Here is a 21,757-nt window from a genome sequence, read left to right on the forward strand (position 1 = left end):
TTTCCATTCAGTTCTAAAATTTATCCCCCCAAAAATTACAAAAAATTCCTTTTTTGGAGGATGAAATAATTACATTTCTAAATTTCAGAAAATATCTCAATGAGTCAAAATGAAGTTGGATCACAGGTAACTGTGATGACATGGGTACCATTTTCATTCAGGTAATCTCTGGCCTATTGTGGGACCAATGCCCTGTGTCTTTCCAGTGTATCAGTTCCACAGATAGAATGCTTCATTGGCCTCTACAAAACAGTCTATATAACAGAATAACAAAGCAGGTTTGTCACAAACGTCCATCTACAAAGTAAAATAAAAATGTAATACAGTATTGTATCACAGAACAATGATCCTAGCCTAGTCAGAATGACAAAGAATGATCCCCACAAATAACACACATTCTTTAAGGACCAGCATGATTCTTAATGCATATCGTTTAATGTTCCTTGCCATTTCTCATTACTACTTTTTGCGCCAGAGGGACGAGTATTGAATTCTCTTGCAATACATATGCCTCGCAATAAATATCAAACCAAATCTTAACGTCCCATGCCGTAAAACCACCAGGTGTGAATTTTTCTCCTGCCCAATGAGTCAACTGTAGCAGATGGTAAAAGAGAAGGGAACGTACATATTGTGCACAATCTTGCCAGACAACCCACCCAGACAACAAAAGTAGAAGCGATATTACGTAAAAACACAAGATATTACAAAAGAAAGTTTTCTTCTATAAATTTGTTCTGCAATAGTTTTTGATATGCGGATATAATCACAAGCAACATACAAAATTAGCGTTGTTTCTCCACACATGTCCAGGCTATCTAATGGGCCATAAATTTGCGCTCTTACCTTCAAAAAAGCGTTGTAAAGCCTCAGTCTCATCCACAACCTCCATGACTCCGTCCTAGAGGTAACCCAAGGTCCTAGGATTGTGTAGTCCAAGCGGCCATGAAGTTACAATCAAGTAGTGGCGTCCACTACGTAGCAGAATGTCGCCTTCGGGTCCGTTGTGTTGTACGGTGCTGACACTCTTGCACACTATACGGCACAGTTAGTCTAAGCTGCCCACTGAAATATTAATGCAACAGCCAAAACCTCTCAGAAAAAGACTTCCCCCATGTGCAGAACAACCCTGAGTCTAGATTCGTATTTATTCCCAGTTCTTCTCTATAACCGGGTCCCTGGAAAGCGTTTGTTTTAGTCCTGCATACCATTTATCATTATTTTTTGTATCCCTTTTTTCCCCGGACCTTCAGAGCTCTCCTCTCTCTGGGTAGTCTCAGGGTTAGTGTAGCTGTTGTTCTGTCTACTTCTACTTTCCTTGGGACACAATCACTTCCAATGTTTCTCTCACTCCCTCTGCTGGATGCTGAGCTTACGCAGAATTTCTGTGTTTTTTTCTATGGCAAGCATAATATTTATATAATCACAAAAATATTTAAACAATCAACTGCTTTTAATGATAATGAAAAATGTGCGTGTGTTCATATAACATAGTGTTCTGTATATAATGTAATATTCCAAAAAAAAAAAATATTAACAAAACATTTAAACTATAATAAAAATGTATAAACATTCCACAGATAGTTTTAAATAGTTAGAAGTTTTAAAAAGAAAATTGGCATAATGAGCATATGTTACATTATTTCTGTTTGTTTATGAGTGAATAATTATTAAACTTTGAATATCAACTAAAAAATGATTTATACAAATGTTTAGCCTCTTAACAGTCAGTTTAGTCATATGTTTTGTGTTTATTAGTGGTTAATCTTTTTTCTTTCTTAGATTTATATAGATATATAGTTATATTATCTCTCTCTCTCTATATATATATAGTTATATATAATCACAGTATTGCATCGCTTGTTGCTGAGGGCAAAGTACTTGTACATCTCAGAAGAGTTATGTACAATTGTTATGTGTATATATATATATATTTATTTTTTTTGATTATATATGTATTTGTTCTCATGAAAATATTCTAGAAATATATATTTTTATTTAAAAAAAAGTATTTTTGCTGGGTTTTTAAAGTTTTTTAGATAAAACATAACATTATTTGGGCCAATTTCCTTGAAAACTTATCATGATCTAAGCATTCTAAAAAGAAACCCATAGACACAGAGGTGAGCCAAGCGTCACTGACACCTGGTCACAGGGCTGTTCAGTGCTGTTCGATGCTGTGTAGCTAAGTCGCTATTTCTTTGCACATCCATTTCCTCTCCTTTTCTATGTTTGTTCCTGTCATATGTTCCTCCTTCCACAATAAAGAAGATTATAGCAAACATTGTCCTCAAAACTCTAGGGAAATGTTGTCACTAGTAATGATAACTAACCATAACACTGCACATGTTGGGGGAACACACTCACCTCTCACAACATCCTAATCCAGCCAGTAAAAATCAGGTTTATTGCGAAAATCTACAGACAATCACAGTTTGCAATGAAAAAATCAAACTAAAACAATTGAAACGAATGCTTCAAGTGTAGAATTGAGCGGACACCTGGAAGTTCGGGTCCGGCGGGTTCGGCCGAACTCTGAAAAAAAGTCCGGGTTCAGGCTCGAACTTGACCCTGAACCCGAACCCCATTGAAGTGAATGGGACCCGAACTTTTGGGCACAAAAATGGCTCCAAAAACCTCCTGGAAAGGGCTAGAGGGCTGCAAAAGGAAGTAAAATGGGGGTAAGAGTAGGACAAGTGCCCTGCAGACAAATGCGGATAGGGAAATCACTTAAAAATAAAATAAAATAAGCAGCCGCTTAGTAGATAACTCCCTAATTCCCATGGTATTAGGGAGCTATCTACCAAAGGCTGAAAGACCTAAATTGGTATTTCAGCCAAATTTACTAATACTAAGTAAAAATTACTTAGTATTAGTAAATTCAGCCCCTACTCGCTATACCGCGAGTAGGGGCGTGTCAAGTAAACAGTCAGAGCTCACTGTAAATCAAAAAATTATTGCACGCACCCCTGTGCGACAGGTGGGGACCCTAATTAAGAATGTGGAGGGGGGACCTACTGTCCTCCCCCCCGGATCCCACCCCTGAGCAGCGGGTGGGGGCCCTAAATTGTTATCAATAAGGGGGGGCTACTGTCCTCTCTCCCCGGCCCCCACCCCCTGAGCGGTGGGTGGGGGCCATAAATCAGAATTTGGGGGGGGATCTACTGTCCTCCCCCCTGGCCCCCACACCTGTGCGGCAATTGGGGGCCCTAAATAACAATAAGGGGGGACCTAATGACTTCCCCCCCGTCCACCACCCCTGAGTGGCGGGTGGGGGCCCCTAATTAAAATTTACCCCCTTCCAGGTGACTAGGGGTCTCCAAACCCCTAGTCACCCCCCCAAAAAAAAATTATCCCTACCTACCCCCCCTCATCCTAAAAATAATGAGGGGGACCCTTATCTAAATACCTGTTAAAAAAAATTAGACTTACCATTTGATGTCTTCTTTCTTATAAAATCTTCTTTTTTCAACCCCAAAAAAGGCCATATAAAAATCCATAATAACCGACGCACTTTAAAAAAAATAAATCAATTTTCACCCATGGAGGGCTCCATGCAGACTGAGCTCTGCAGGGCTGGATGCTTATAAAGCCGTGCCCTGCCCTGCAATTAGGCTCAGAGCACTCTGATTGGTTGGTTTAAGTCATCCAATCAGAGTGCTCTGACAGGTAAATGAAGAGACTGACAGGTAAGTCTCTACATTTACCTGTCACAGCACTCTGATTGGTTGGCTTGAAATCCACCAATCAGAGTGCTCTGTCTCATTTTACACAGCGTGGGAAAGTTCTTTGGAATTTATTTTGGGGGGTGTAAATTTTTATTTAGGGCCCCCACCCGCCACTCAGAGGTGGGGACCCGGGGGAGGACATTAGGTTTCCCCCCCCAAATTTTTATTTATGGCCCCCACCCACCGCTCAGCGGTGGGGGCCCGGGGGAGGAGGACAGTAGGTCCCCCCCCCTTTGTTATTTAGGGCCCCCACCCGTCGCGGAGGGGTGGGGGCCAGGGGGGAGGACATGTGTCCCCCCCTTATTGTTAATTAGGGCCCCCATCCGCTGCGCAGGGGTGGGGGCCAGGGGGGAGGACAATAGGTCCCCCTCTTATTGATATTTAGGGCCCCCACCCACCGCGCAGAGGTGGGGGCCTGGGGGAGGACAGTAGGTCCCCCCCCTATTGTTATTTTGGGCCCCCTTCCCGCCGCTCAGGGGTGGGGGCCGGGGGTGGCAATAGGAATTTTTTTTTTCAACAGTGAGCAGCCACAGTTTATTAGACATGCCCTTACTAGCTGGGTCACATGCTGCACTGGCCAATCCCAGCCATGCCATTAGTAGGCATGGCTGTGATGGCTTCTAAGGGCACACAAGTCAAACGCTTGTTGATTGGCTGCCCTGCAGTCTTTCAATACGCGTCATTAAATCGCCGAACACCGAACTCCAACCCGAACATAGAGTGATATGTCCGTGTGCGGGTCCAGGGTCCAAAAAACGTAATGTTCGGTACGAACCCGAACTTTCCAGTTCGGGTTCGCTCAACTCTATTCAAGTGGTTTCCCAAAATTCAGCTAATAATGAAACTTATAATGACTTCTCCAGTCTCAAAATGATTTAACCCCTTTGGGCAAGCATCTTTAGTACTTAGTAGAGCACCTTTTTGCTGTTATAACCTGCTGCAAATGAGATGTATAGCCAGACAGGCGTTCCTTAGGAACCTTAGACCATTGCTCATGAGCAATGGACCCCAGTTCAGGAACATTCTTGGGTTTGTGTGCTGCAATCGCCTTCTTCAAATCCCACCAGAGATTTTCTATGGGGATCAAGTCAGGTGACTGTGATGGGCACTTTTTTTGCCACCAAGCCTTGGTGGAATTTGAGGTATGCTAGGGATTATTGTCTTGTTGGAAGGTCCAATGACGCCCAAGCTTCAGCTTCCTTACAGACAGTAATTAGCATGTTATTCTCCCCTATCCTAAGTGTCATCTAGTGCCTTTCTTCTAGCTTGAGGGACATTTTAGAGGAGATACTCACCAGAGTATTGGAGCTCCGCTACATCTTCATTCTTCTTTCTCCAGACATCCCGCTGATCCATTAGGTTGAAAAGTTCCAGTTTTGTTTTATTGCACCACAGAACAGGATCACAAAATTTCTGTAGCTTATTTATATGATTTTGAGCATATTGGAACTGACTTTTCTTTTACTTTTGGGTCAGTGGTGGTGTAAATGGTTGATATTTATTCATTTTTTTTTAATTTTATTAACTTCTTTCATAACTATGATTTCGAAGGCCTTCATTTGGTCAGAGATCATATGTCTGGGGAAGAAGGTAGACTTATCTTTTAAGTCTGAGTGTATGAAGTTATCATTTTGTATCAGTATCGGAGGTTCATCTTTTCCATAAAATAATTTCTTTACAACAGAACCTATCTTATAGAGAACAGAAAACGCTAAAAGAAATGAGAAAAGAGAAAGACACTGTTATTAAACCAGCAGATAAGGGGGGAGGGATTGTTATTTTTAACAGAGACCACTACATAAAAGAAGCAGAAAAAAATTCTCCTAGATCCATTGACATATCAGAAATTAACATCTAACCCTATGGGAGAAACAAAGAAGAAATTTGATGAGTATATCTCCAGGAGAAAGGAACTAGAAATTATAAATGAGAAAGAGGCGAAATACCTATCTATTACATACCCAAAGGTACCAGTGTTCTACCATCTGCCTAAGGTGCATAAAGACCAACACAACCCTCCAGGCAGACCGATAATATTGGGTATTGACTCAGTATCTACCCGGGTATCTGAATACATAGATATTATGCTACAACCCCTAGTGGTGAAAAATCCGTATTATCTCAAAGATACAATCCATATGCTTCAAATATTAGAACAAACTGAATGGCAGGAAGGATATTTTTTAGTCACATGGGACGTTAGCTCACTGTACAGTATTATCCCACATGAGAGAGGACTTGAAGCAGTTAAACATTTTTTAGAGAAGTCATCTTTTAAGGAGGAACAAATAGAGTTAATTTTAGAAGGCATTTTATTGATTTTAACCAATCATTTTTTCTGGTTTCAGGATCAATTTTTCCTACAGATCTGCGGTATTGCGATGGGCACCAAGTTTGCCCCCAGCTATGCTAGTTTATTTATGGCTTACTGGGAAGAACATTTTATTTCCAGTGGCCATGGTTGGACGGCAAACTTGGTGTCCTATCGCAGATATATAGATGATATATTTTTTGTTTGGACAGGCAGTAGCTGTGAACTTACCCTCTTTCTCCAATTCCTCAATACCAATGATTGGGGTATAAAATTGACTAGTAATATAAGTGATAATAATATAAACTTTTTGGACTTGAATATCTATATAAAAAATTCTACTATTTTCACTAGGAATTTCTTCAAACCAGTAGACACAAACAGCTATATAAATCGGTCTAGCTGCCATCACACTCCCTGGCTCACCAATGCTCCGAAAGGTCAGTTTAGGAGAATAAGGAGGAACTGTAAAGAGAAGGAGGAATATGTGAAACAAGCGGAACATATAATGAATCAGTTCATAGATAAGGGCTATGATATAAGAGATCTAAAGAAAAATATGGAAGAAGTAAAATTTCTAGAAAGAAATGAACTACTTAAGTATAAACCAAAAAATACCTCAAAAAATCCTTTTAATGAAATTCCATTTATTAGCAAATATAATAGGAACACGAAGAAAATTCAACGAGCCATACAGAAACATTGGCACATCCTAAGAGACGATGCCATTTTAAAAGAAATTCTTCCGTCCAAACCAAGTTTTATATTTAGAGGAACTAATAACTTGAAAAATATCTTAGTCAAAAGTAACCTAGAAACTCAATCGGACCACTTTTTAACAAATCTTATAGGTTTTTATGGATGTGGAGAATGCCTACCATGTAGGGTCACAAAAAATAAAAAAAGACATCTTGTAGACATTAGTGAACAAATAGGACATTTTTATAAAATAACAGATCATTTGACGTGCCATTCTAAAGGAATTATTTATGCCTTGAGATGTCCGTGCAGTCTCATTTACATAGGGAGAACCATACGACCTCTGCATGTAAGAATTGCAGAGCATGTGCACAATATTAAAAAAGGTTTGGAAACACATTCTGTTTCCCAGCATTTTAAAACTTTTCACAACCAAGACCCCACAGGTCTCTTCTTTTGTGCAATTAAATTGGTTAAAAAGGATTGGAGGGGACTCGATTACATAAAGAAATTAGGGAAGGAGGAGATGAAGTTTATATTTAATGTTAACACTCTTATACCTAATGGTTTGAATTCTGATTTTGAAATCTGTCACTTTTTTTAAACATGATTTTTATTATAGTGGTTCCCTTTTCTCTTTTTTCTTTATCCTTTTTCTTTATTTATTTATATTTTTATATATTTTTTATTTGTATTTTATTTTTTATTATTTTTTATTTTAATATATTGTGGCTTAAGAGCGATTTTTAATATGCATTTTATTATTTTTATTTTATATTTGTTCTATCATTGTGGATTTCATGCATTATGTATCTTGTTTTAAACTATGGACTCTTTGGAGTATGCAATTAATTAATTATAAGGCTATGGATCTCTTTTTCTCAAATTTTCATGGGTATATACAATGATGAACGATGTGCTTAAACGATAACGTCTGTTGAAAGAGTGGAACACAAATATTTTGACACATTTCCGCAAAAATTCTCCACACTGACGGACTTTGTGACTTATAAAATTTTTTCAATGAATGAAATGCATATGCGTTCCACACACGATTGAATAACGCGCCCGAAAACCGGAAGTACATCACCGACGTGCAACCGGAAACAGGAACACCGCGGGAAAAAGGCCGATATGGAGAACACTTTGAAGGTATATAAAGGAACATCAACGAAAAGGTAAATAGCAACTGAGGAAGCCTAGGATTTAGGCGAAACGTGTCTTGCTGCACCCCAAAGTGGACTTTATAAACTTTTATTTTTTACTAGTTTGAGTGGTTTTCTGCAAGCCACTCTCTTGTTTTTATTCTATTTGAATTCATTTTATCTCATATGGTTTGCATTTTATTTTTATTAAAAGGAATATTGTCCTCACCTATAGCTTTTGTGTGGACATTTATTTGTGGGAACTCCAAGGAACCATCTACTCAATTTAAGGGAGTGGGATCCCTCCAAATTATCCCACAGGCGTCCAGATTGAGCCATATTTCTTTGGCTCTTCTTTTGTGAGTACTAAATTATACATCTTGCACTTTATTATTTATGTATTATACATTATTGCACTAGGTGCTTGCTGTACTATTTTTGTCTCCACAGTTATTCCATCTGTGTATTTAAGTACCATCTTTTACCGTGAACCAAGATACTCCATCCTATATGTATGTATATATCTTTGTCTGATTTTAGTGTGGATTGAGAGGTTACCACACGGGTGTTTGAGTACTTGGTAATTTCTGGTTTGCACACTTAGACTCTGTATTTGTTTTTCATAAAGAGATATCGTAGTCAGAAAACAAAGTCAAGGTCAAGTACGAAGGAACACAACTGAACACAACAAGCGCTAAAGGGAACTGAAACAGAAACCACGATATGGCAAGGAACCAAGGGAAAAAGGTGAGTATAAATACCTAAACATCTATTTTGATTGGTCCCTGTCATCTCCACGCCCCCAAAAGGTAAGTGTATGGGGAGTGTGGCATGACAGGGACCAATGGGAGGCCTTTTCCAATTTAGGCTCCCACTGTCCCTTTAAGAGCGCGCCCGAGACCCGCGGCACGCTCTTAGAGTCAGGCGGGACACGTGACCGCTTCTCGCGGTCACTGCCCGCCTTCCTGTTTCTGCCTTCGGATGAGCCGCGCGCGGCAGGTGCAGCAGCAGGACCGCGCGCGGCTCGAACAGAGGACCCCGGCCGGCCCCTGGAAAGGGTAAGTACCGCTACATTCGTTGTGTTGAGCTATTTTAATTGTTTTTTTTATTAGTTCATTGTAAACAGCTGAAAGCCTGTAAATTTTGACAATAAACCAGAGTTTCAATGGGGGTTGAATAATTTTGATGACAATTCTACATAGTTTATGTAGGACATGGTGGGTGGGATAGTGACATTGCATGCGTTGATGGAATCATATAAGTTGTTGGATGCAACATTTGGGTGACGTATTATGTGTAGGTGACTAAATGTGGAAGGCAATGTGAACAGGGAGGTGGATAATAATTGAGATGATAGGCGGGTGAGTGTGGCTATGGTTAGGAATGTGACTGGGTGGATGAGTGTGACTGCGTGAGTGAGTGTGGCTGGGTGGCTGAGTGTGGCAATAAATAAGCATGTGACTGGGTGGCTGAGTGTGACTGGGTGGCTTAGTGTGACTGGGTTGGTAAATACATGTAATTTATTTGGGGTGAATATAATTAGGTATGTGTCTAAGCAGGGGAGGGCTGGCAGCCTTTGGCCTGGGGGGCAAATCCAGTCAAGTGGCCCATTGCACCAAGAGGAGAGTAAAAACACCTTTCCCATGTGATTGAAAGGGGGGCGGGGGGAGCAGTCACCTAAACAGACACTCAATGACAAGCACAAACACACTTGCTGATTTGGCGCACACTAAAAAACACAAACTCACTGACAGGCACACGCACACACTCACTGACAGGCACACAGACACACACAGAAAGACACACTGTTACAGGCATACTGACACACACACACACACAGGCATACTGGCTGACATACACACACACAAACTGGCACACACAGAGACATACTTGCACGCACACACAGACATACTGGCGCACACACACACACACAGACATACTGACACACACATACACCCAAACTTTACACTTTTAAAACCAGTAGACAGTGGCTGAGTAAAGGGACAGGGCTGTAGTGGAGGGTATAAACTGTAATTGGGGGGTTTAGGAAATGTAGGGGGGGATAGGGGCTTAAGTAGGTTGATGGCTACAATTTGGGAAAGGGGTTGTGGTGTGGGTGATATGGGTTGCAATTGGGGGAAGAGGAGCTGTAGTGGGGATGTTATGGGGCTGTAGTGGGAGGCATGGGGCTGAGAAAGGGGGCAGGAGCTGAGAGTGGTAAAAAAGGAGCAGGGAAAGGGTGGGACAGAGCCTTACTAAGGGACCAGAGCCTGACTAAGGGACAGGGGATGGCTGAGGAGGGGGACAAGGATTGAGGAGGGGGGAAGGGGCTGAGGAGGGGGACAGGGGCTGAGGAGGGGGACAGGAGCTGAGGAGGGGGGGCAGGGCTGAGAAGGGGACAGGAGCTGAGGAGGGGACAGGGGCTGAGGAGGGGACAGGGGCTGAGGAGGGGGGGCAGGGGCTGAGGAGGGGGGGCAGGGCTGAGGAGGGGACAGGGGCGAGGAGGGGGGCAGGGCTGAGGAGGGGGGGCAGGGCTGAGGAGGGGGGGAGAGAGGGGGCAGGGCTGAGGAGGGGGAAGAGAGGGGGCAGGGCTGAGGAGGGGACAGGCGCTGAGGAGGGGGGCAGGGCTGAGGAGGGGGGAAGAGAGGGGGCAGGGCTGAGGAGGGGACAGGCGCTGAGGAGGGGGGCAGGGCTGAGGAGGGGGGAAGAGAGGGGGCAGGGCTGAGGAGGGGACAGGGGCTGAGGAGGGGGGGCAGGGCTGAGGAGGGGGAAGAGAGGGGGCAGGGCTGAGAAGGGGGCAGGGGCTGAGGAGGGGGGCAGGGCTGAGGAGGGGGGAAGAGAGGGGGCAGGGCTGAGGAGGGGACAGGCGCTGAGGAGGGGGGCGGTAAGGCTGAGGAGGGGGGAGGTAAGGCTGAGGAAGGGGGAGGTAGGGCTGAGGAAGGGGGAGGTAGGGCTGAGGAGGGGAATAAAAAAAAAACTAAAGTGTATTTTCCCCCTCCCTGAGTCTTACCTTAGGCCAGGGAGGGGTGGGCAGCAGCCAGCATACAGCAACAGTCAGTGAAGTCTGGAGCCTGCAGTCAGTGGAGTCGGCCAGGCCTCTCCTGATGATGTCAGGAGGAGGGGGCGTGGCTTCCTCTGCTCTTCTCCCAGACTCCCCAGCGGTCCTGTGAGAAGAGCAGTGAAAGTCATGACATCATCAGGAGAGGCCGGCCGACTCCACTGACTGCAGGCTACAGGAAGAGTGAGGTAAGTTGAAAGATTCCTCAGCCACAGGCTTTCCTTTTTTTGCTGGATGTGGGCAGCCCTGGCCCCTGGGTTAAGGGCGGCCTGGGGGGCAATTGCCTCCCTGCCCCCCTTCCCAGCCCGCCCCTGTGTCTAAGTGAATGTGACTAGGTGATGGTATGTAATACCTTAGCAATATGTGATAGGATGCATGATATTAATGTTAGTAAATAGGGAATTGTAAGAGAAATAAGGTGTGTTAAATGTCACAGTATAATACCCCAACATGCAGAATATAGGATAGCAAGGGAAAAGACGAGGAAATAATGTATTACCGGACCTTAGAATGGCCGGACTAAATGTTAGACAGAGAAAAAGCGTAATCAGAGATGAGCCAAGGTCAAGGTAATGGAGAGACAGCGAAAACAAGAACTAGCCAGAGTCAGGTACACGGTAATCAGTCAGACGGGCAAACAAGACAGGAAAGGCTTCAAAATAAATTAAGAGTCAGATAAAAAGCCAAGGTCAATATCAGCATAAAACCAATAGATCAAAGAACGCACTAAAGGGTACTGAAACAGAAACCCACAGGGTAAAGTAGATAGGGCTAGGAAAGTTTAAATATGCTTAACTAACATTTTATTGGCCAACGTCATGCCCACGCCCCCCAAAACGTGCGTGTGTGGGGGCGTTGGAATAACGTGGTCCAATGGAAGTCTGAATCTACTTTTGGCTCCCACTGTGCCTTTAACAGCATGCTCGTGATGCGAGCCGCGCGACCGCTTACTGCGGTCACTGCACGCGGCCCGCTCAGAAGGGAAGATTGAGCCGCACGCGGCTTGTGCGGAAGCAGAACTGCTCGAGTCGCACGTGGCTCGAACTGAGCACCCTGGCCGGCCCCCGGATAAGGTAAGTACAGCCACAACAGACAGGAACATTGCTAGGTAGCATCAAGACCAGGAGCTTCATCCCAAATATTTATGGTCCCTCCCACATATACTGACTTAAGCCCCTCCAAAACCCCACCTTTTAACTCTCCCAATGTCCAACACTACACCCTGTTCCAAATTATTAAGTGTCACAAAGATTAAATATTTTGTTTTTCAGTTTAACTCATGGATGGCATTGTGTCTCAGGGCTCTTTTGATCACTGAAAACAATCTCGGACACCTGTGATAATTAGATTGCCAGGTGAGACCAATTTAAGGAAAAACTACTAAAGGAGGGTGTTCCACATTATTAAACAGAGCACCATTTTCATGCAATATGGGGAAGAAAAAGCATCTCTCTGCTGCCGAAAAGAGTGAAATAGTTCAATGCCTTGGATGAGGTATGAAAACATTAGATATTTCACAAAAACGTAAGCGTGATCATCACACTATTAAGAGATTTGTGGCTGATTCAGAGCACAGACGGGTTCGTGCAGATAAAGGCACATTGAGGAAGATTTCTGCCAAATCCATGCATCGGATCAAGAGAGCAGCTGCTAAAATACCATTACATAGCAGCAAACAGATATTTGAAGCTGCTGGTGCCTCTGGAGTCCCAAGGACATCAAGGTGTAGAGTCCTCCAGAGTCTTGCAACTGTGCATAAACCTTCTATTCGGCCACCACTAACCAAAGCTCACAAGCAGAAACAGCTACATTGGGCAGAAAAATACATGAAGACTAATTTTCAAACAGTCCTGTTCACTGATGAGTGCCGTGCAACCCTGGATGGTCCAGATGCATGGAGTAGTGGATGGTTGGTGGACGGCCACCCTGTTCCAACAAGGCTGCGATGTCAGCAAGGCGATGGTGGAGTCATGTTTTGGGCCGGAATCATGGGAAGAGAGCTGGTATTGCACGACACATTGTATCCAATATGCAGTGATATCATGAGCATCGAAGTAAGACACACGCACGTTAGGGATACACATTAAAAGTTGGGCGACAGGTCGCATAAAGAGCATGGAATAATAAACAACAATACAGAAATCAAAATAAAGAAAAACGGTTAGTCACAAAATAACACTAACATAAACCACTGCTTTGGCCACAAAGCAATATAACATGAACAAGGAGGTCAAGAGTGGTCTCCTGTAGATAGTGGACGGAGTGTGCTCTGTAGCAACATGTTTGGAACAGGGAACCCTTTCTAATTTATATATCCACATTCCCCAATGAAATATCTCCCTTTCCAATTTATATGTTCACATCTATATACCTCCTAATATTTCAAATGCACCAAGATGGACACTTTATTCTTGGGGGGAAGGGAGTGGGAGTACAGCCAGGGATGGGGCTGTTCTGGGAATAATTCATGCAACTAAAATGTGATTTAAATGTGATGTGATGTTCTTATTTACACATGCTAATTGTAAAGCCACATTATTGTATTATGGTTGTAAAGTTAAGGTATAACTTCGTTATAGTCCCTTCACTCACGGTGTTCACCAGGATAATGCAAGGAGAGTTTCAGCAGCGTTCCCTGCATGGTACTCTAAGTAGGGAAGGGACACTGCACCCAGAACACTTCAATGAGATGAAATGGTCTGGGTGCCCCTATAGTGACCCTTTAATGCATGCAGCGTCGGTGCAAAGCCCTGTTATAGGTTCATGTAGCTCACTCTGGAATAACCCATCAAAGCAACATTACAAATATAATTCCAAAACTCCCTCCAAGGAGGAAAGCCATAATAGGAATCACAATAAAAGTCTATCTTTATTAATACCTGGTTGTGTCAAAACATTAAATATATTAATGGCAAGTCAGTCACATATAATGGCTAGATACCAAGGGAAAGAGAGAAAAAGGAAAAAAGACATTGCCAGCTGCCCGGGAGCTCTGGACGCGTTTCACATCTCAGGCCTTTATCAAGATCTACCAGCCATTTAGCCTTTGTCAGTTTTTGTCAACATGCAGATTATATATAAGGAACACTACGCATAATTTATAAAAAAAATAAAATAAACAAAAACAAAGCTGGTGAAGTCAGACAGAGGGGATGATTTTTGGACAGTGATAGGGCTTCTTTAACCCCTTAAGGACCAAACTTCTGGAATAAAAGGGAATCATGACGTGTCAGACACGTCATGTGTCCTTAAGGGGTTAAAGGCCTACTTTGGTCTCCGAAACCACTTCAGTTGACCACCTGTTCCTTCTGGCTTATTTTATAAATCCACTTAGTAACACCTTTTAGGGACATGTCCAGGAGGGGGTTTTCCTCACTCACTTTGAGTTGTAACTCAAAGCAGAAATTAGAGTTTTAATCCTGTTAATGCAGTAATACGGTAATCAACATTAATCAGATGTTTACCCAATTATGCAAGGAAGGGGACCTGTAAGTTTTATAGTGGGGCCAGTCTAGTAATGTCTTCCCAATGCATAACTTTGTCAAGGTTTAGTTATGTTAGTGATCTAAATTTTAGACCTGCTAGCGTTAAAACGTAATATTGTGATGCTGGCCCTATGCCTCATTTTAGGTAAATGGTCCATTACCCCTGACATTAAGGCTGTTTTAGCAGGGATTACCAATTCTCCTTTTAATATCGTCATGGGGGGATCGTCATGGGGGGAGATCATCGACAAGCTGATGTCTATATATTTTGACCATTTAGTGAAAGTACCATGATCTCCATTTAGTGTACTGCTAATCGGTTTCTTGTGGAAATACATTGTAACTTCGTTGGTATGCATACATGAAGGAGTACATTATTTGCCTTATTGATTGACGGTATTAAAAGTAGATGTGCAAACAGAGCCTGCTTTGGTGGGAAGGAGCATTCTTGTCTGTATCCATGCAAGAGGCCAGGAAAGGGAGTAGCTACAACATTTCTACTTACAAACAATTAATCATAACATACACCATTCTCTCTTCTATTAATCATAACATACACCATTCTCTCTTCTATTAATCATAACATACACCATTCTCTCTTCTATTAATCTATACTGTCTGCCACTACATTTCAACATGTCTTGCATCTAAAGAAATGACGTCTTTCAATATTTCATCTTCATCGTGTCATACGCCAGGGTTGTGAAATCGTTTCCGGGAGATAAAGGTAGGCATTCTCACTTTGTTTAATGGATTTGACTTGTCCATAGAAAAAGCAGCGGCCAGATAGACAGAACTACGAGATGAAGAACTTTTACATCCCAGCTAATAGCGTAACAAACTGCATTCCCTGCAATCCATGGTGCCAAGGTTATACATCACTGCCACCTATGCCAAGTGCCAGTGGACATTCCGCACCCATAAAGGAATTGAATTGTTTAACCATTTTGGTATTAAATTCAGATGAGAACCACGCTTCCCAAAACACAGTCAGCTTGATGACATTGTATCAATGGCAAGCAGGATTAAAGTCTATAATGACAACAGATTTATTGGAAAAACACGACAGATACAGCGACGTTTCGATCCCTTCAGGCATCTTTATCAGTCTTTGCTGTTATGATACGGATTAGGGATTTGCCAGCCCTAGGTACAGTGCACAGAGGTCTACAGGTGATGAGAGTGCAGATCCCTCCCTTTTTTGTAATATAGTAATTAAATTGGAGTAAAGGGTTAATGAATTTCCTAATGCCAATACTATTGTCACGAAAGCCATTGCTACTGTCACTATTTTTATGATGTATATTCATAGTAGGGATGTGCATGGGCAAAAAAATTGTTCGGTTCAGCACTTCCGAAATTCGGGACTTTGGCAATCTCATAACCCTAACCCTACCTCTAACCTTAGTAGGTGTAGAGGTAGGGTTAGGGTTGGGGGTACTAGGGTTAGGGTTATGACTAGGGGTAGGGTTACATTCCTGTCACCATTCCCTTAATTTTCCCTCCTTCTCCTGTTTTGCCACTTTTCAGAAATCCGAAGCACTTCAGCATTTCTGAAATTCGGCACTTCGGAAATTCAGCAATTTGGCAATTCGGACCAAAGCAACCAAATCTCCGAATTGCCGAAATTCGTCTGAATTTAAATTCGGACTGAAATGAATTGCACATGTCTAAATCATAGTAACTATTCTGTGTATAACTTCAAAGGGTCACTCTAGGCAAGGCTGCCATCAGACATTTTAGAGCTTCTGACACAACTCAAGACCTGGGCCACCAAGACTGCCCAAAAGTCTGCAGTGCACGTGTAAGGGATGCAGTGTGCATGTGTTGTGGATGCTGTGTGTGTGTAGTGGATGCAGTGTGTGAGTGCAGTGGATACAGTGTGTGAGTGTAAATCTGTGGGTTAGGAAGGATGGGGGCTGTGTTCTGTGAAAAGATTTGTTTTTAAAATTACATTTTGTTTATTCCCCCCTCCCTGCCTCTAACCTGTGGCCAGGGAGGGGGGGCTCCATTCCCTGGTGGTATGGTAGTACTGGGCAGGTTCTCTGCTGCCTTGCATAGTGAAGAGGGGGCCCAGTACACTCCACCTCTTACGCCTCCAGCAGGTGGCCGGTCCTCTCCCTCTGGTGCGAGCTCCTGCATTGTGCTGCATCTGAGAATTGCCGTGATAAGCCTTGGCAACGCACTGACAGCCGGGGCTCAGGAGTCTCCTGTGTGCCCTCTTCACTATACAAGCTAGCAGTAGCCTGGGGGTCCATATATAGTGATACTCGCTATATATATGTACACATTAGCCGTATCAGCCGTACCCCTCTGATGGTGGCCCTGACACATTTGGAAGATTACAAGTCCATGGTACCTAGATCACCTTGAACTAGCTCACAGTCTGTGATTGGCTTAGAACTGCAGCGATTTATAAAAAGTATGCATCTCTAACCCGGACCCACAAAGCTGTCAAACAAGTGGCTTGGAATGACTGCTCCCGATTGTCCTGTAAAACCATCACATGCCATGTGCACAAATTGGACAGAGCCTTGGTATTTATCCAAGTTTTGCATGCATCACATGCATGCCGTATGCACAATTTGGACTGAGCATTCACATCCTGCAGCTTGGTCAATGAACAGTTATCTGGGCTAAGTGTAAACTTTTAGCAGCCGCAGTATGACAGCTATCTGTGTTTACATCAGTTTTACTTACCATAAGCGATGAGTGTAACTGCTCTTCGGAATAAACTACGTATCACATAGACAGTTATGGCATGAGAGGATTTTCCTGGTGTGGAAGGCCTAAGGCAAGTAGCCACAGACAGACCTGATAAACAGCGCATTCAAACTGAGGTCATTGTTACCCTTTAAATAGTATGTTCGTGCTGACTATATGGTATGTATCACGATGAGAGTGGGGTCACTATACCGTTATATAATCAATCTGCATTCATTTGGGTGCTTTCTATGTGGATCGGGGAGTTTTACTCAGTCTATTAGTCTGAATAATTTCACCTTTTTATTTGCTCTCAAGGAGAGCAAACTCGTTAGTACGTCTAGTGTCCTGAGTGATAGGAAATCTGCAATTAACCAGCGTCATAGCATTTGTGAAATACTTGTAAAAAAAATAAGGGACTCATGATTCTAGGGATAATGTGATTTAGATCCTCAGAAGAACATTTCCCAAATTCCAGAGCAACAGAAGGTTGCTGACGATTATTTCGAGAATGGACAGCAAACTGCTACACCATCTTTGCTGCTGTTTGTGGCCTGAGACATTGAGCTTGTTGGCTCGTGCAAATAAGATGACATGCATGCGACCAGCTCACAGACCTTACAACCTGTACTCAAACCATTGACCCAGTATGAGAAAATCAATAAATACAAATCCTGGGCTCTCATTTAATACTGTGATGGTGCCAGATGGGAGGTAAACTATAGCGTTTTTGGCTATTTATAAAATAAATGTGCGCGTCACCAATGTGATCATGATGTGTGCAGATATTTTAAGTAGAAATGTAAAATCTAAAGTGTCAAATATTTATGGATAACATTTTTTTAAATGCATTTAAAAAAAAAAAAAAGTTAGACTTATTTTACATGAATTAATATGTGCAAGTGGCTGGATATGTTACCACCTACGAAACATATGGACCTTCCGCTGAAAAACAACAAAATGTGGCAGGGACAGCAGTTTTATATCCAAGCTATAACCGCCCATATCTACTGATGACAGACATTTAAGAGTTAAACAAGGGTTAAGGCATCTGTTTGACCAAACCACTGATCATCCTTTGCCAGCATTAATAAACAATGTCCATGAGGTCCCGATAGAGCCTGAACCTAGGTCAAGGAGGCAGCCAGCTGACCATGAATTAGGTATGGAAAGGAATGAGATAGAAATGAAAGGTTTGGCGAATCTGTGAAAAATCAAATCCTTGCCAAAGAGGGCAGCAGGACAAAGACAGAGCATAGCACACAAGACATTGTTTGTGGTGTTTATTTAGGGTAGTGTTTGGGACACAGAAGACAGAAAGACAATAGTGTCCAGAGAATAACAGAGTCCCTGCAAGAAGAATAGACCCATTGCTTAACAGCTGTGAAAGGGGCACAGATACAGAATATATACTTATATATTTCTATCCGCAGGACACGTGCGCTCTGAGCCCAAGACAAAATCCCTTTGTGTCTTATCTATGGGGAACAGAATAGCAGCATAGAGAGGAACTAAAAACGCTCCCTCCCCCTCTACACATGGGGTTGGGGGTCGAGCAATGGGCAGTATCTCAATCAGATATTATGGGTCTGTTATTTATTTATCTCGTGGATTGTGCTCAGCATCTGTTGAGGAAGAAATAAGGCTGTGTGACTTGTCCCAGTGTCTTGTCACAGCAACAGATGCTGGGATTTTGAGGGTCTGTTAACCCTATCAGGGTGCATGGCATTATTGACTAAGGATGGGCATACTTACAAAGGCCCCATCCAACCTTTACCGATATCACAGTATCGCTGGTTTGCTCATTTATTGCCAAATATGTGATCTGTAAGTACATTTTAGCTAACCAGATATCAAATGAGCTTTTCAGAAAATCTGTATGAAATGAGCCATCAATATTCATCGGGTTTATTCAATAAACCAAACATTGTGGAGAATTGATCAAGGAATTTCAAATTGTATTAAGACACGGAGGCTCCTATTATACTGCACTCTTTCTTTATTTCCCTCAGCAGCAAGGAAAAAATAACATTAAATCATTATGATAACGAGGTATATCTTCCTAGCGACAGTAGCAGCCAATCAGACTCCACTCTCCAGCATAATAGGCGATCATCAGTAAACTACCGGAACTCGGAGTTGGGGTTTAGTTTTAGTGGCTCTGGTGTTTCCTGAATACATGTTCCTCCTGTTTCACTTCTGTGAGTAATTGTCTTCCCCATGTAACCCTAGATACTTATTTCTGGGTTAATCAACCCTTCACTTTAGGTTTTACTCATTTTATTATTACAGTGGCCAGTTCTTATTTAATTGAAACATGTTAAAGCTGACAAAGAGCATGGGGCCTAAGGGGACACAGGTAAGATTTTAGATCCCTATGGTGAACCCCCATTTGACCCAGATGATCTGCACCATCCACGATCAGCAGAATGTTCTCCCTCAGACCATGTAGCCAGATATATTGAATCAAGAGTACGCAAGCCTTTGGACAAGGCGACCCAAAATAAATTGCGGGCACAACGCCCATTCCCTATGGTCCCAGATGATGCTTGTAAGACGCCTGTGGCGCAAAATCTTTAGAAATATTCACAAAACATCAAGAAACACAGAGACCCAAGAGAGTAACTATAAAAGAATAGTTAGATGGTATTATACACCAGCGAGACTAAGAGCCATATTCCCCCAATCCTTTGATCAATGTTGGAGATGCCATCACCCCTCAGGCACAGCATCACACATCTGGTGGTCCTGCCCAGAAATACAAACCTACTGGAGGCGCATTTCTAGCCTCATACAGACGATACTGGGGGAAAACCTGAACCCAACCCCAGATTCTTTCATCTTTCTTCTACCACCACCAAACTTTCCCAAAGAAAAAACTCAACTACTCCTACAAATGATAACAGCAGCAAATCCAATTGATCCCTATATACTGGAAAAAATCAAACCCGCCGCCCATAAGAGATTGGATCCAAAGAGTGGAAACCACTAGGAATATGGAGGAAATTTGCTACTCCCTCTCAGACAGACACCAGTCTTACACATCTATCTGGTCCTGGTGGTGCACGTACCTTCAGCATTCCCCTTGAGGGGGGATCCCACACGCACCCTTGGGCAAGACGCAATAGCATGGGCAAGCTAACCGAAGGGGAAAACTTCCAACATACACTCCATACCATTCTACCAGGGTTATCTTTGTTCTTTGTTTTTGTATTTACTTAAGCACATCTTGATTCACAAACCATACAGACAATTGTTATCAACAAATTCTTGTTTTCTATGTATTTGACTCATACAGATAATTGTTACTTCTCAATATTCTATGTATGCAAAACAGTGATAACTGTACCATGACTTTTTGCAAAAAAAAACACAAAAAAAACATAAAATAATCAAATTCCTGGGTAAGACAGGTTGGAAGCCTAATAAAGGCCAAGATTTCATACATTCACTGCCCTGGATAAAGCGCAAACAAATATGTGCAAATGGTTTAACCCTAAGGTTTTTGGTGGGACTGGAAGAGCCAGGAGTCGTCTGTCTGGCCGTGTTAACCGAGGCTCCTATACAGGGTATGCCAGTTTCCTGGAACCCCATAATACACCAGCCTTTTTCCCACAATGTGGTCGAGCCTGGGTTGCTCATGGAACACAAGGCGCTCCTTCAGGACGACGACCTTATGGTAAGTCCTCACGATCTACATTCTTCCCTATTGATAGTGGGAGGCAGACTCACTCATTTTTCCCATGTATGGTCTCTAATTTCTTCGGATACATCTTCAAGGAGTACATCTTATAATATACTTAGATGACATTCTCATCCTGGCTCAGTCTATTCAACTTATCAAGACCCATCTGTACAGGACTTTGACTCTGTTTCTAAATCTAGGCTTCCTAATCAATTGGGAAAAGTCCATAGTTGCTCCCACACAACGCATAGAATTTCTGGGTCTCTTCATAGATTCTACTCTTCAGACCCTGCATCATCCAATGACAAAACTGACCAGTATCAAAAAGGAAATCAGGCACACGCTGGCGGCCCTCAACTTACTCTCAAACAATTGGCGAGAATTATGGTCTCCTGGCGGCTTCCATACAAGCCATTTTTCCTGGCCCCCTTCACTGTCGAGCCCTACAGCACTTACAGGCTTTCCATCTGAAGTATGGCGCATCCTACACAGATATGGTCATTCTGGACTCGGAGGCAAAAGACGAACTGAAATGGGGGCTTCTTCACATGGAAGCTTCGAACGGTCGTGCCATTTACGGCACTGCACCAGATTTAGTAGTAGAATCCGAGTTTACACGGTGGGGTGCTCGCTGTGAAAATGTCACTACTGGTGGCAAATGGTCCGATTTGGAATTGACCCTCCACATCAATTGCCTGGGACACTTGGCTGGTTCATTTGCAATCCGCAGTTTTTCTTCAACTCAGGCCCAGTGCTCTATACTCCTGAAGATGGACAATATATCAGCTGTCCGTTACATCAACCACCTAGGCGGCACGAAATCGAAGGTCCTGCCGAACATAGCACAGGATTTTTGGCAGTTCTGCCTGAAGCATTGGAATATCTGTTACCGTGGACTATATCCCCGGTCTTTACAATACCACATTGGTATTGGTATTTATGA

At 42.9% G+C, this 21,757-nt stretch overlaps 2 protein-coding genes across 5 annotated transcripts in view; one reads left to right on the top strand and one right to left on the bottom strand.

Annotated features, from left to right (window-relative positions):
- Nucleotides 1-1,280, bottom strand: part of MYRF (myelin regulatory factor) — a 169,602-nt gene extending 168,322 nt beyond the window's left edge. For all 4 annotated transcript variants that reach the window (XM_063437751.1, XM_063437749.1, XM_063437750.1 and 1 more), the window contains exon 1: nucleotides 847-1,280. In XM_063437751.1, the coding sequence (XP_063293821.1) occupies nucleotides 847-892 (46 nt within the window). In that variant the 5' untranslated portion in view covers nucleotides 893-1,280. The remainder of the gene's footprint in view (nucleotides 1-846) is intronic.
- TMEM258 (transmembrane protein 258) overlaps nucleotides 1-21,757 on the top strand; it is a 455,842-nt gene that overhangs the window by 184,592 nt on the left and 249,493 nt on the right. The window lies entirely within an intron of this gene.

Source organism: Pelobates fuscus, chromosome 12 (assembly GCF_036172605.1).
Source record: "Pelobates fuscus isolate aPelFus1 chromosome 12, aPelFus1.pri, whole genome shotgun sequence".
Lineage (NCBI taxonomy): Eukaryota > Metazoa > Chordata > Amphibia > Anura > Pelobatidae > Pelobates > Pelobates fuscus.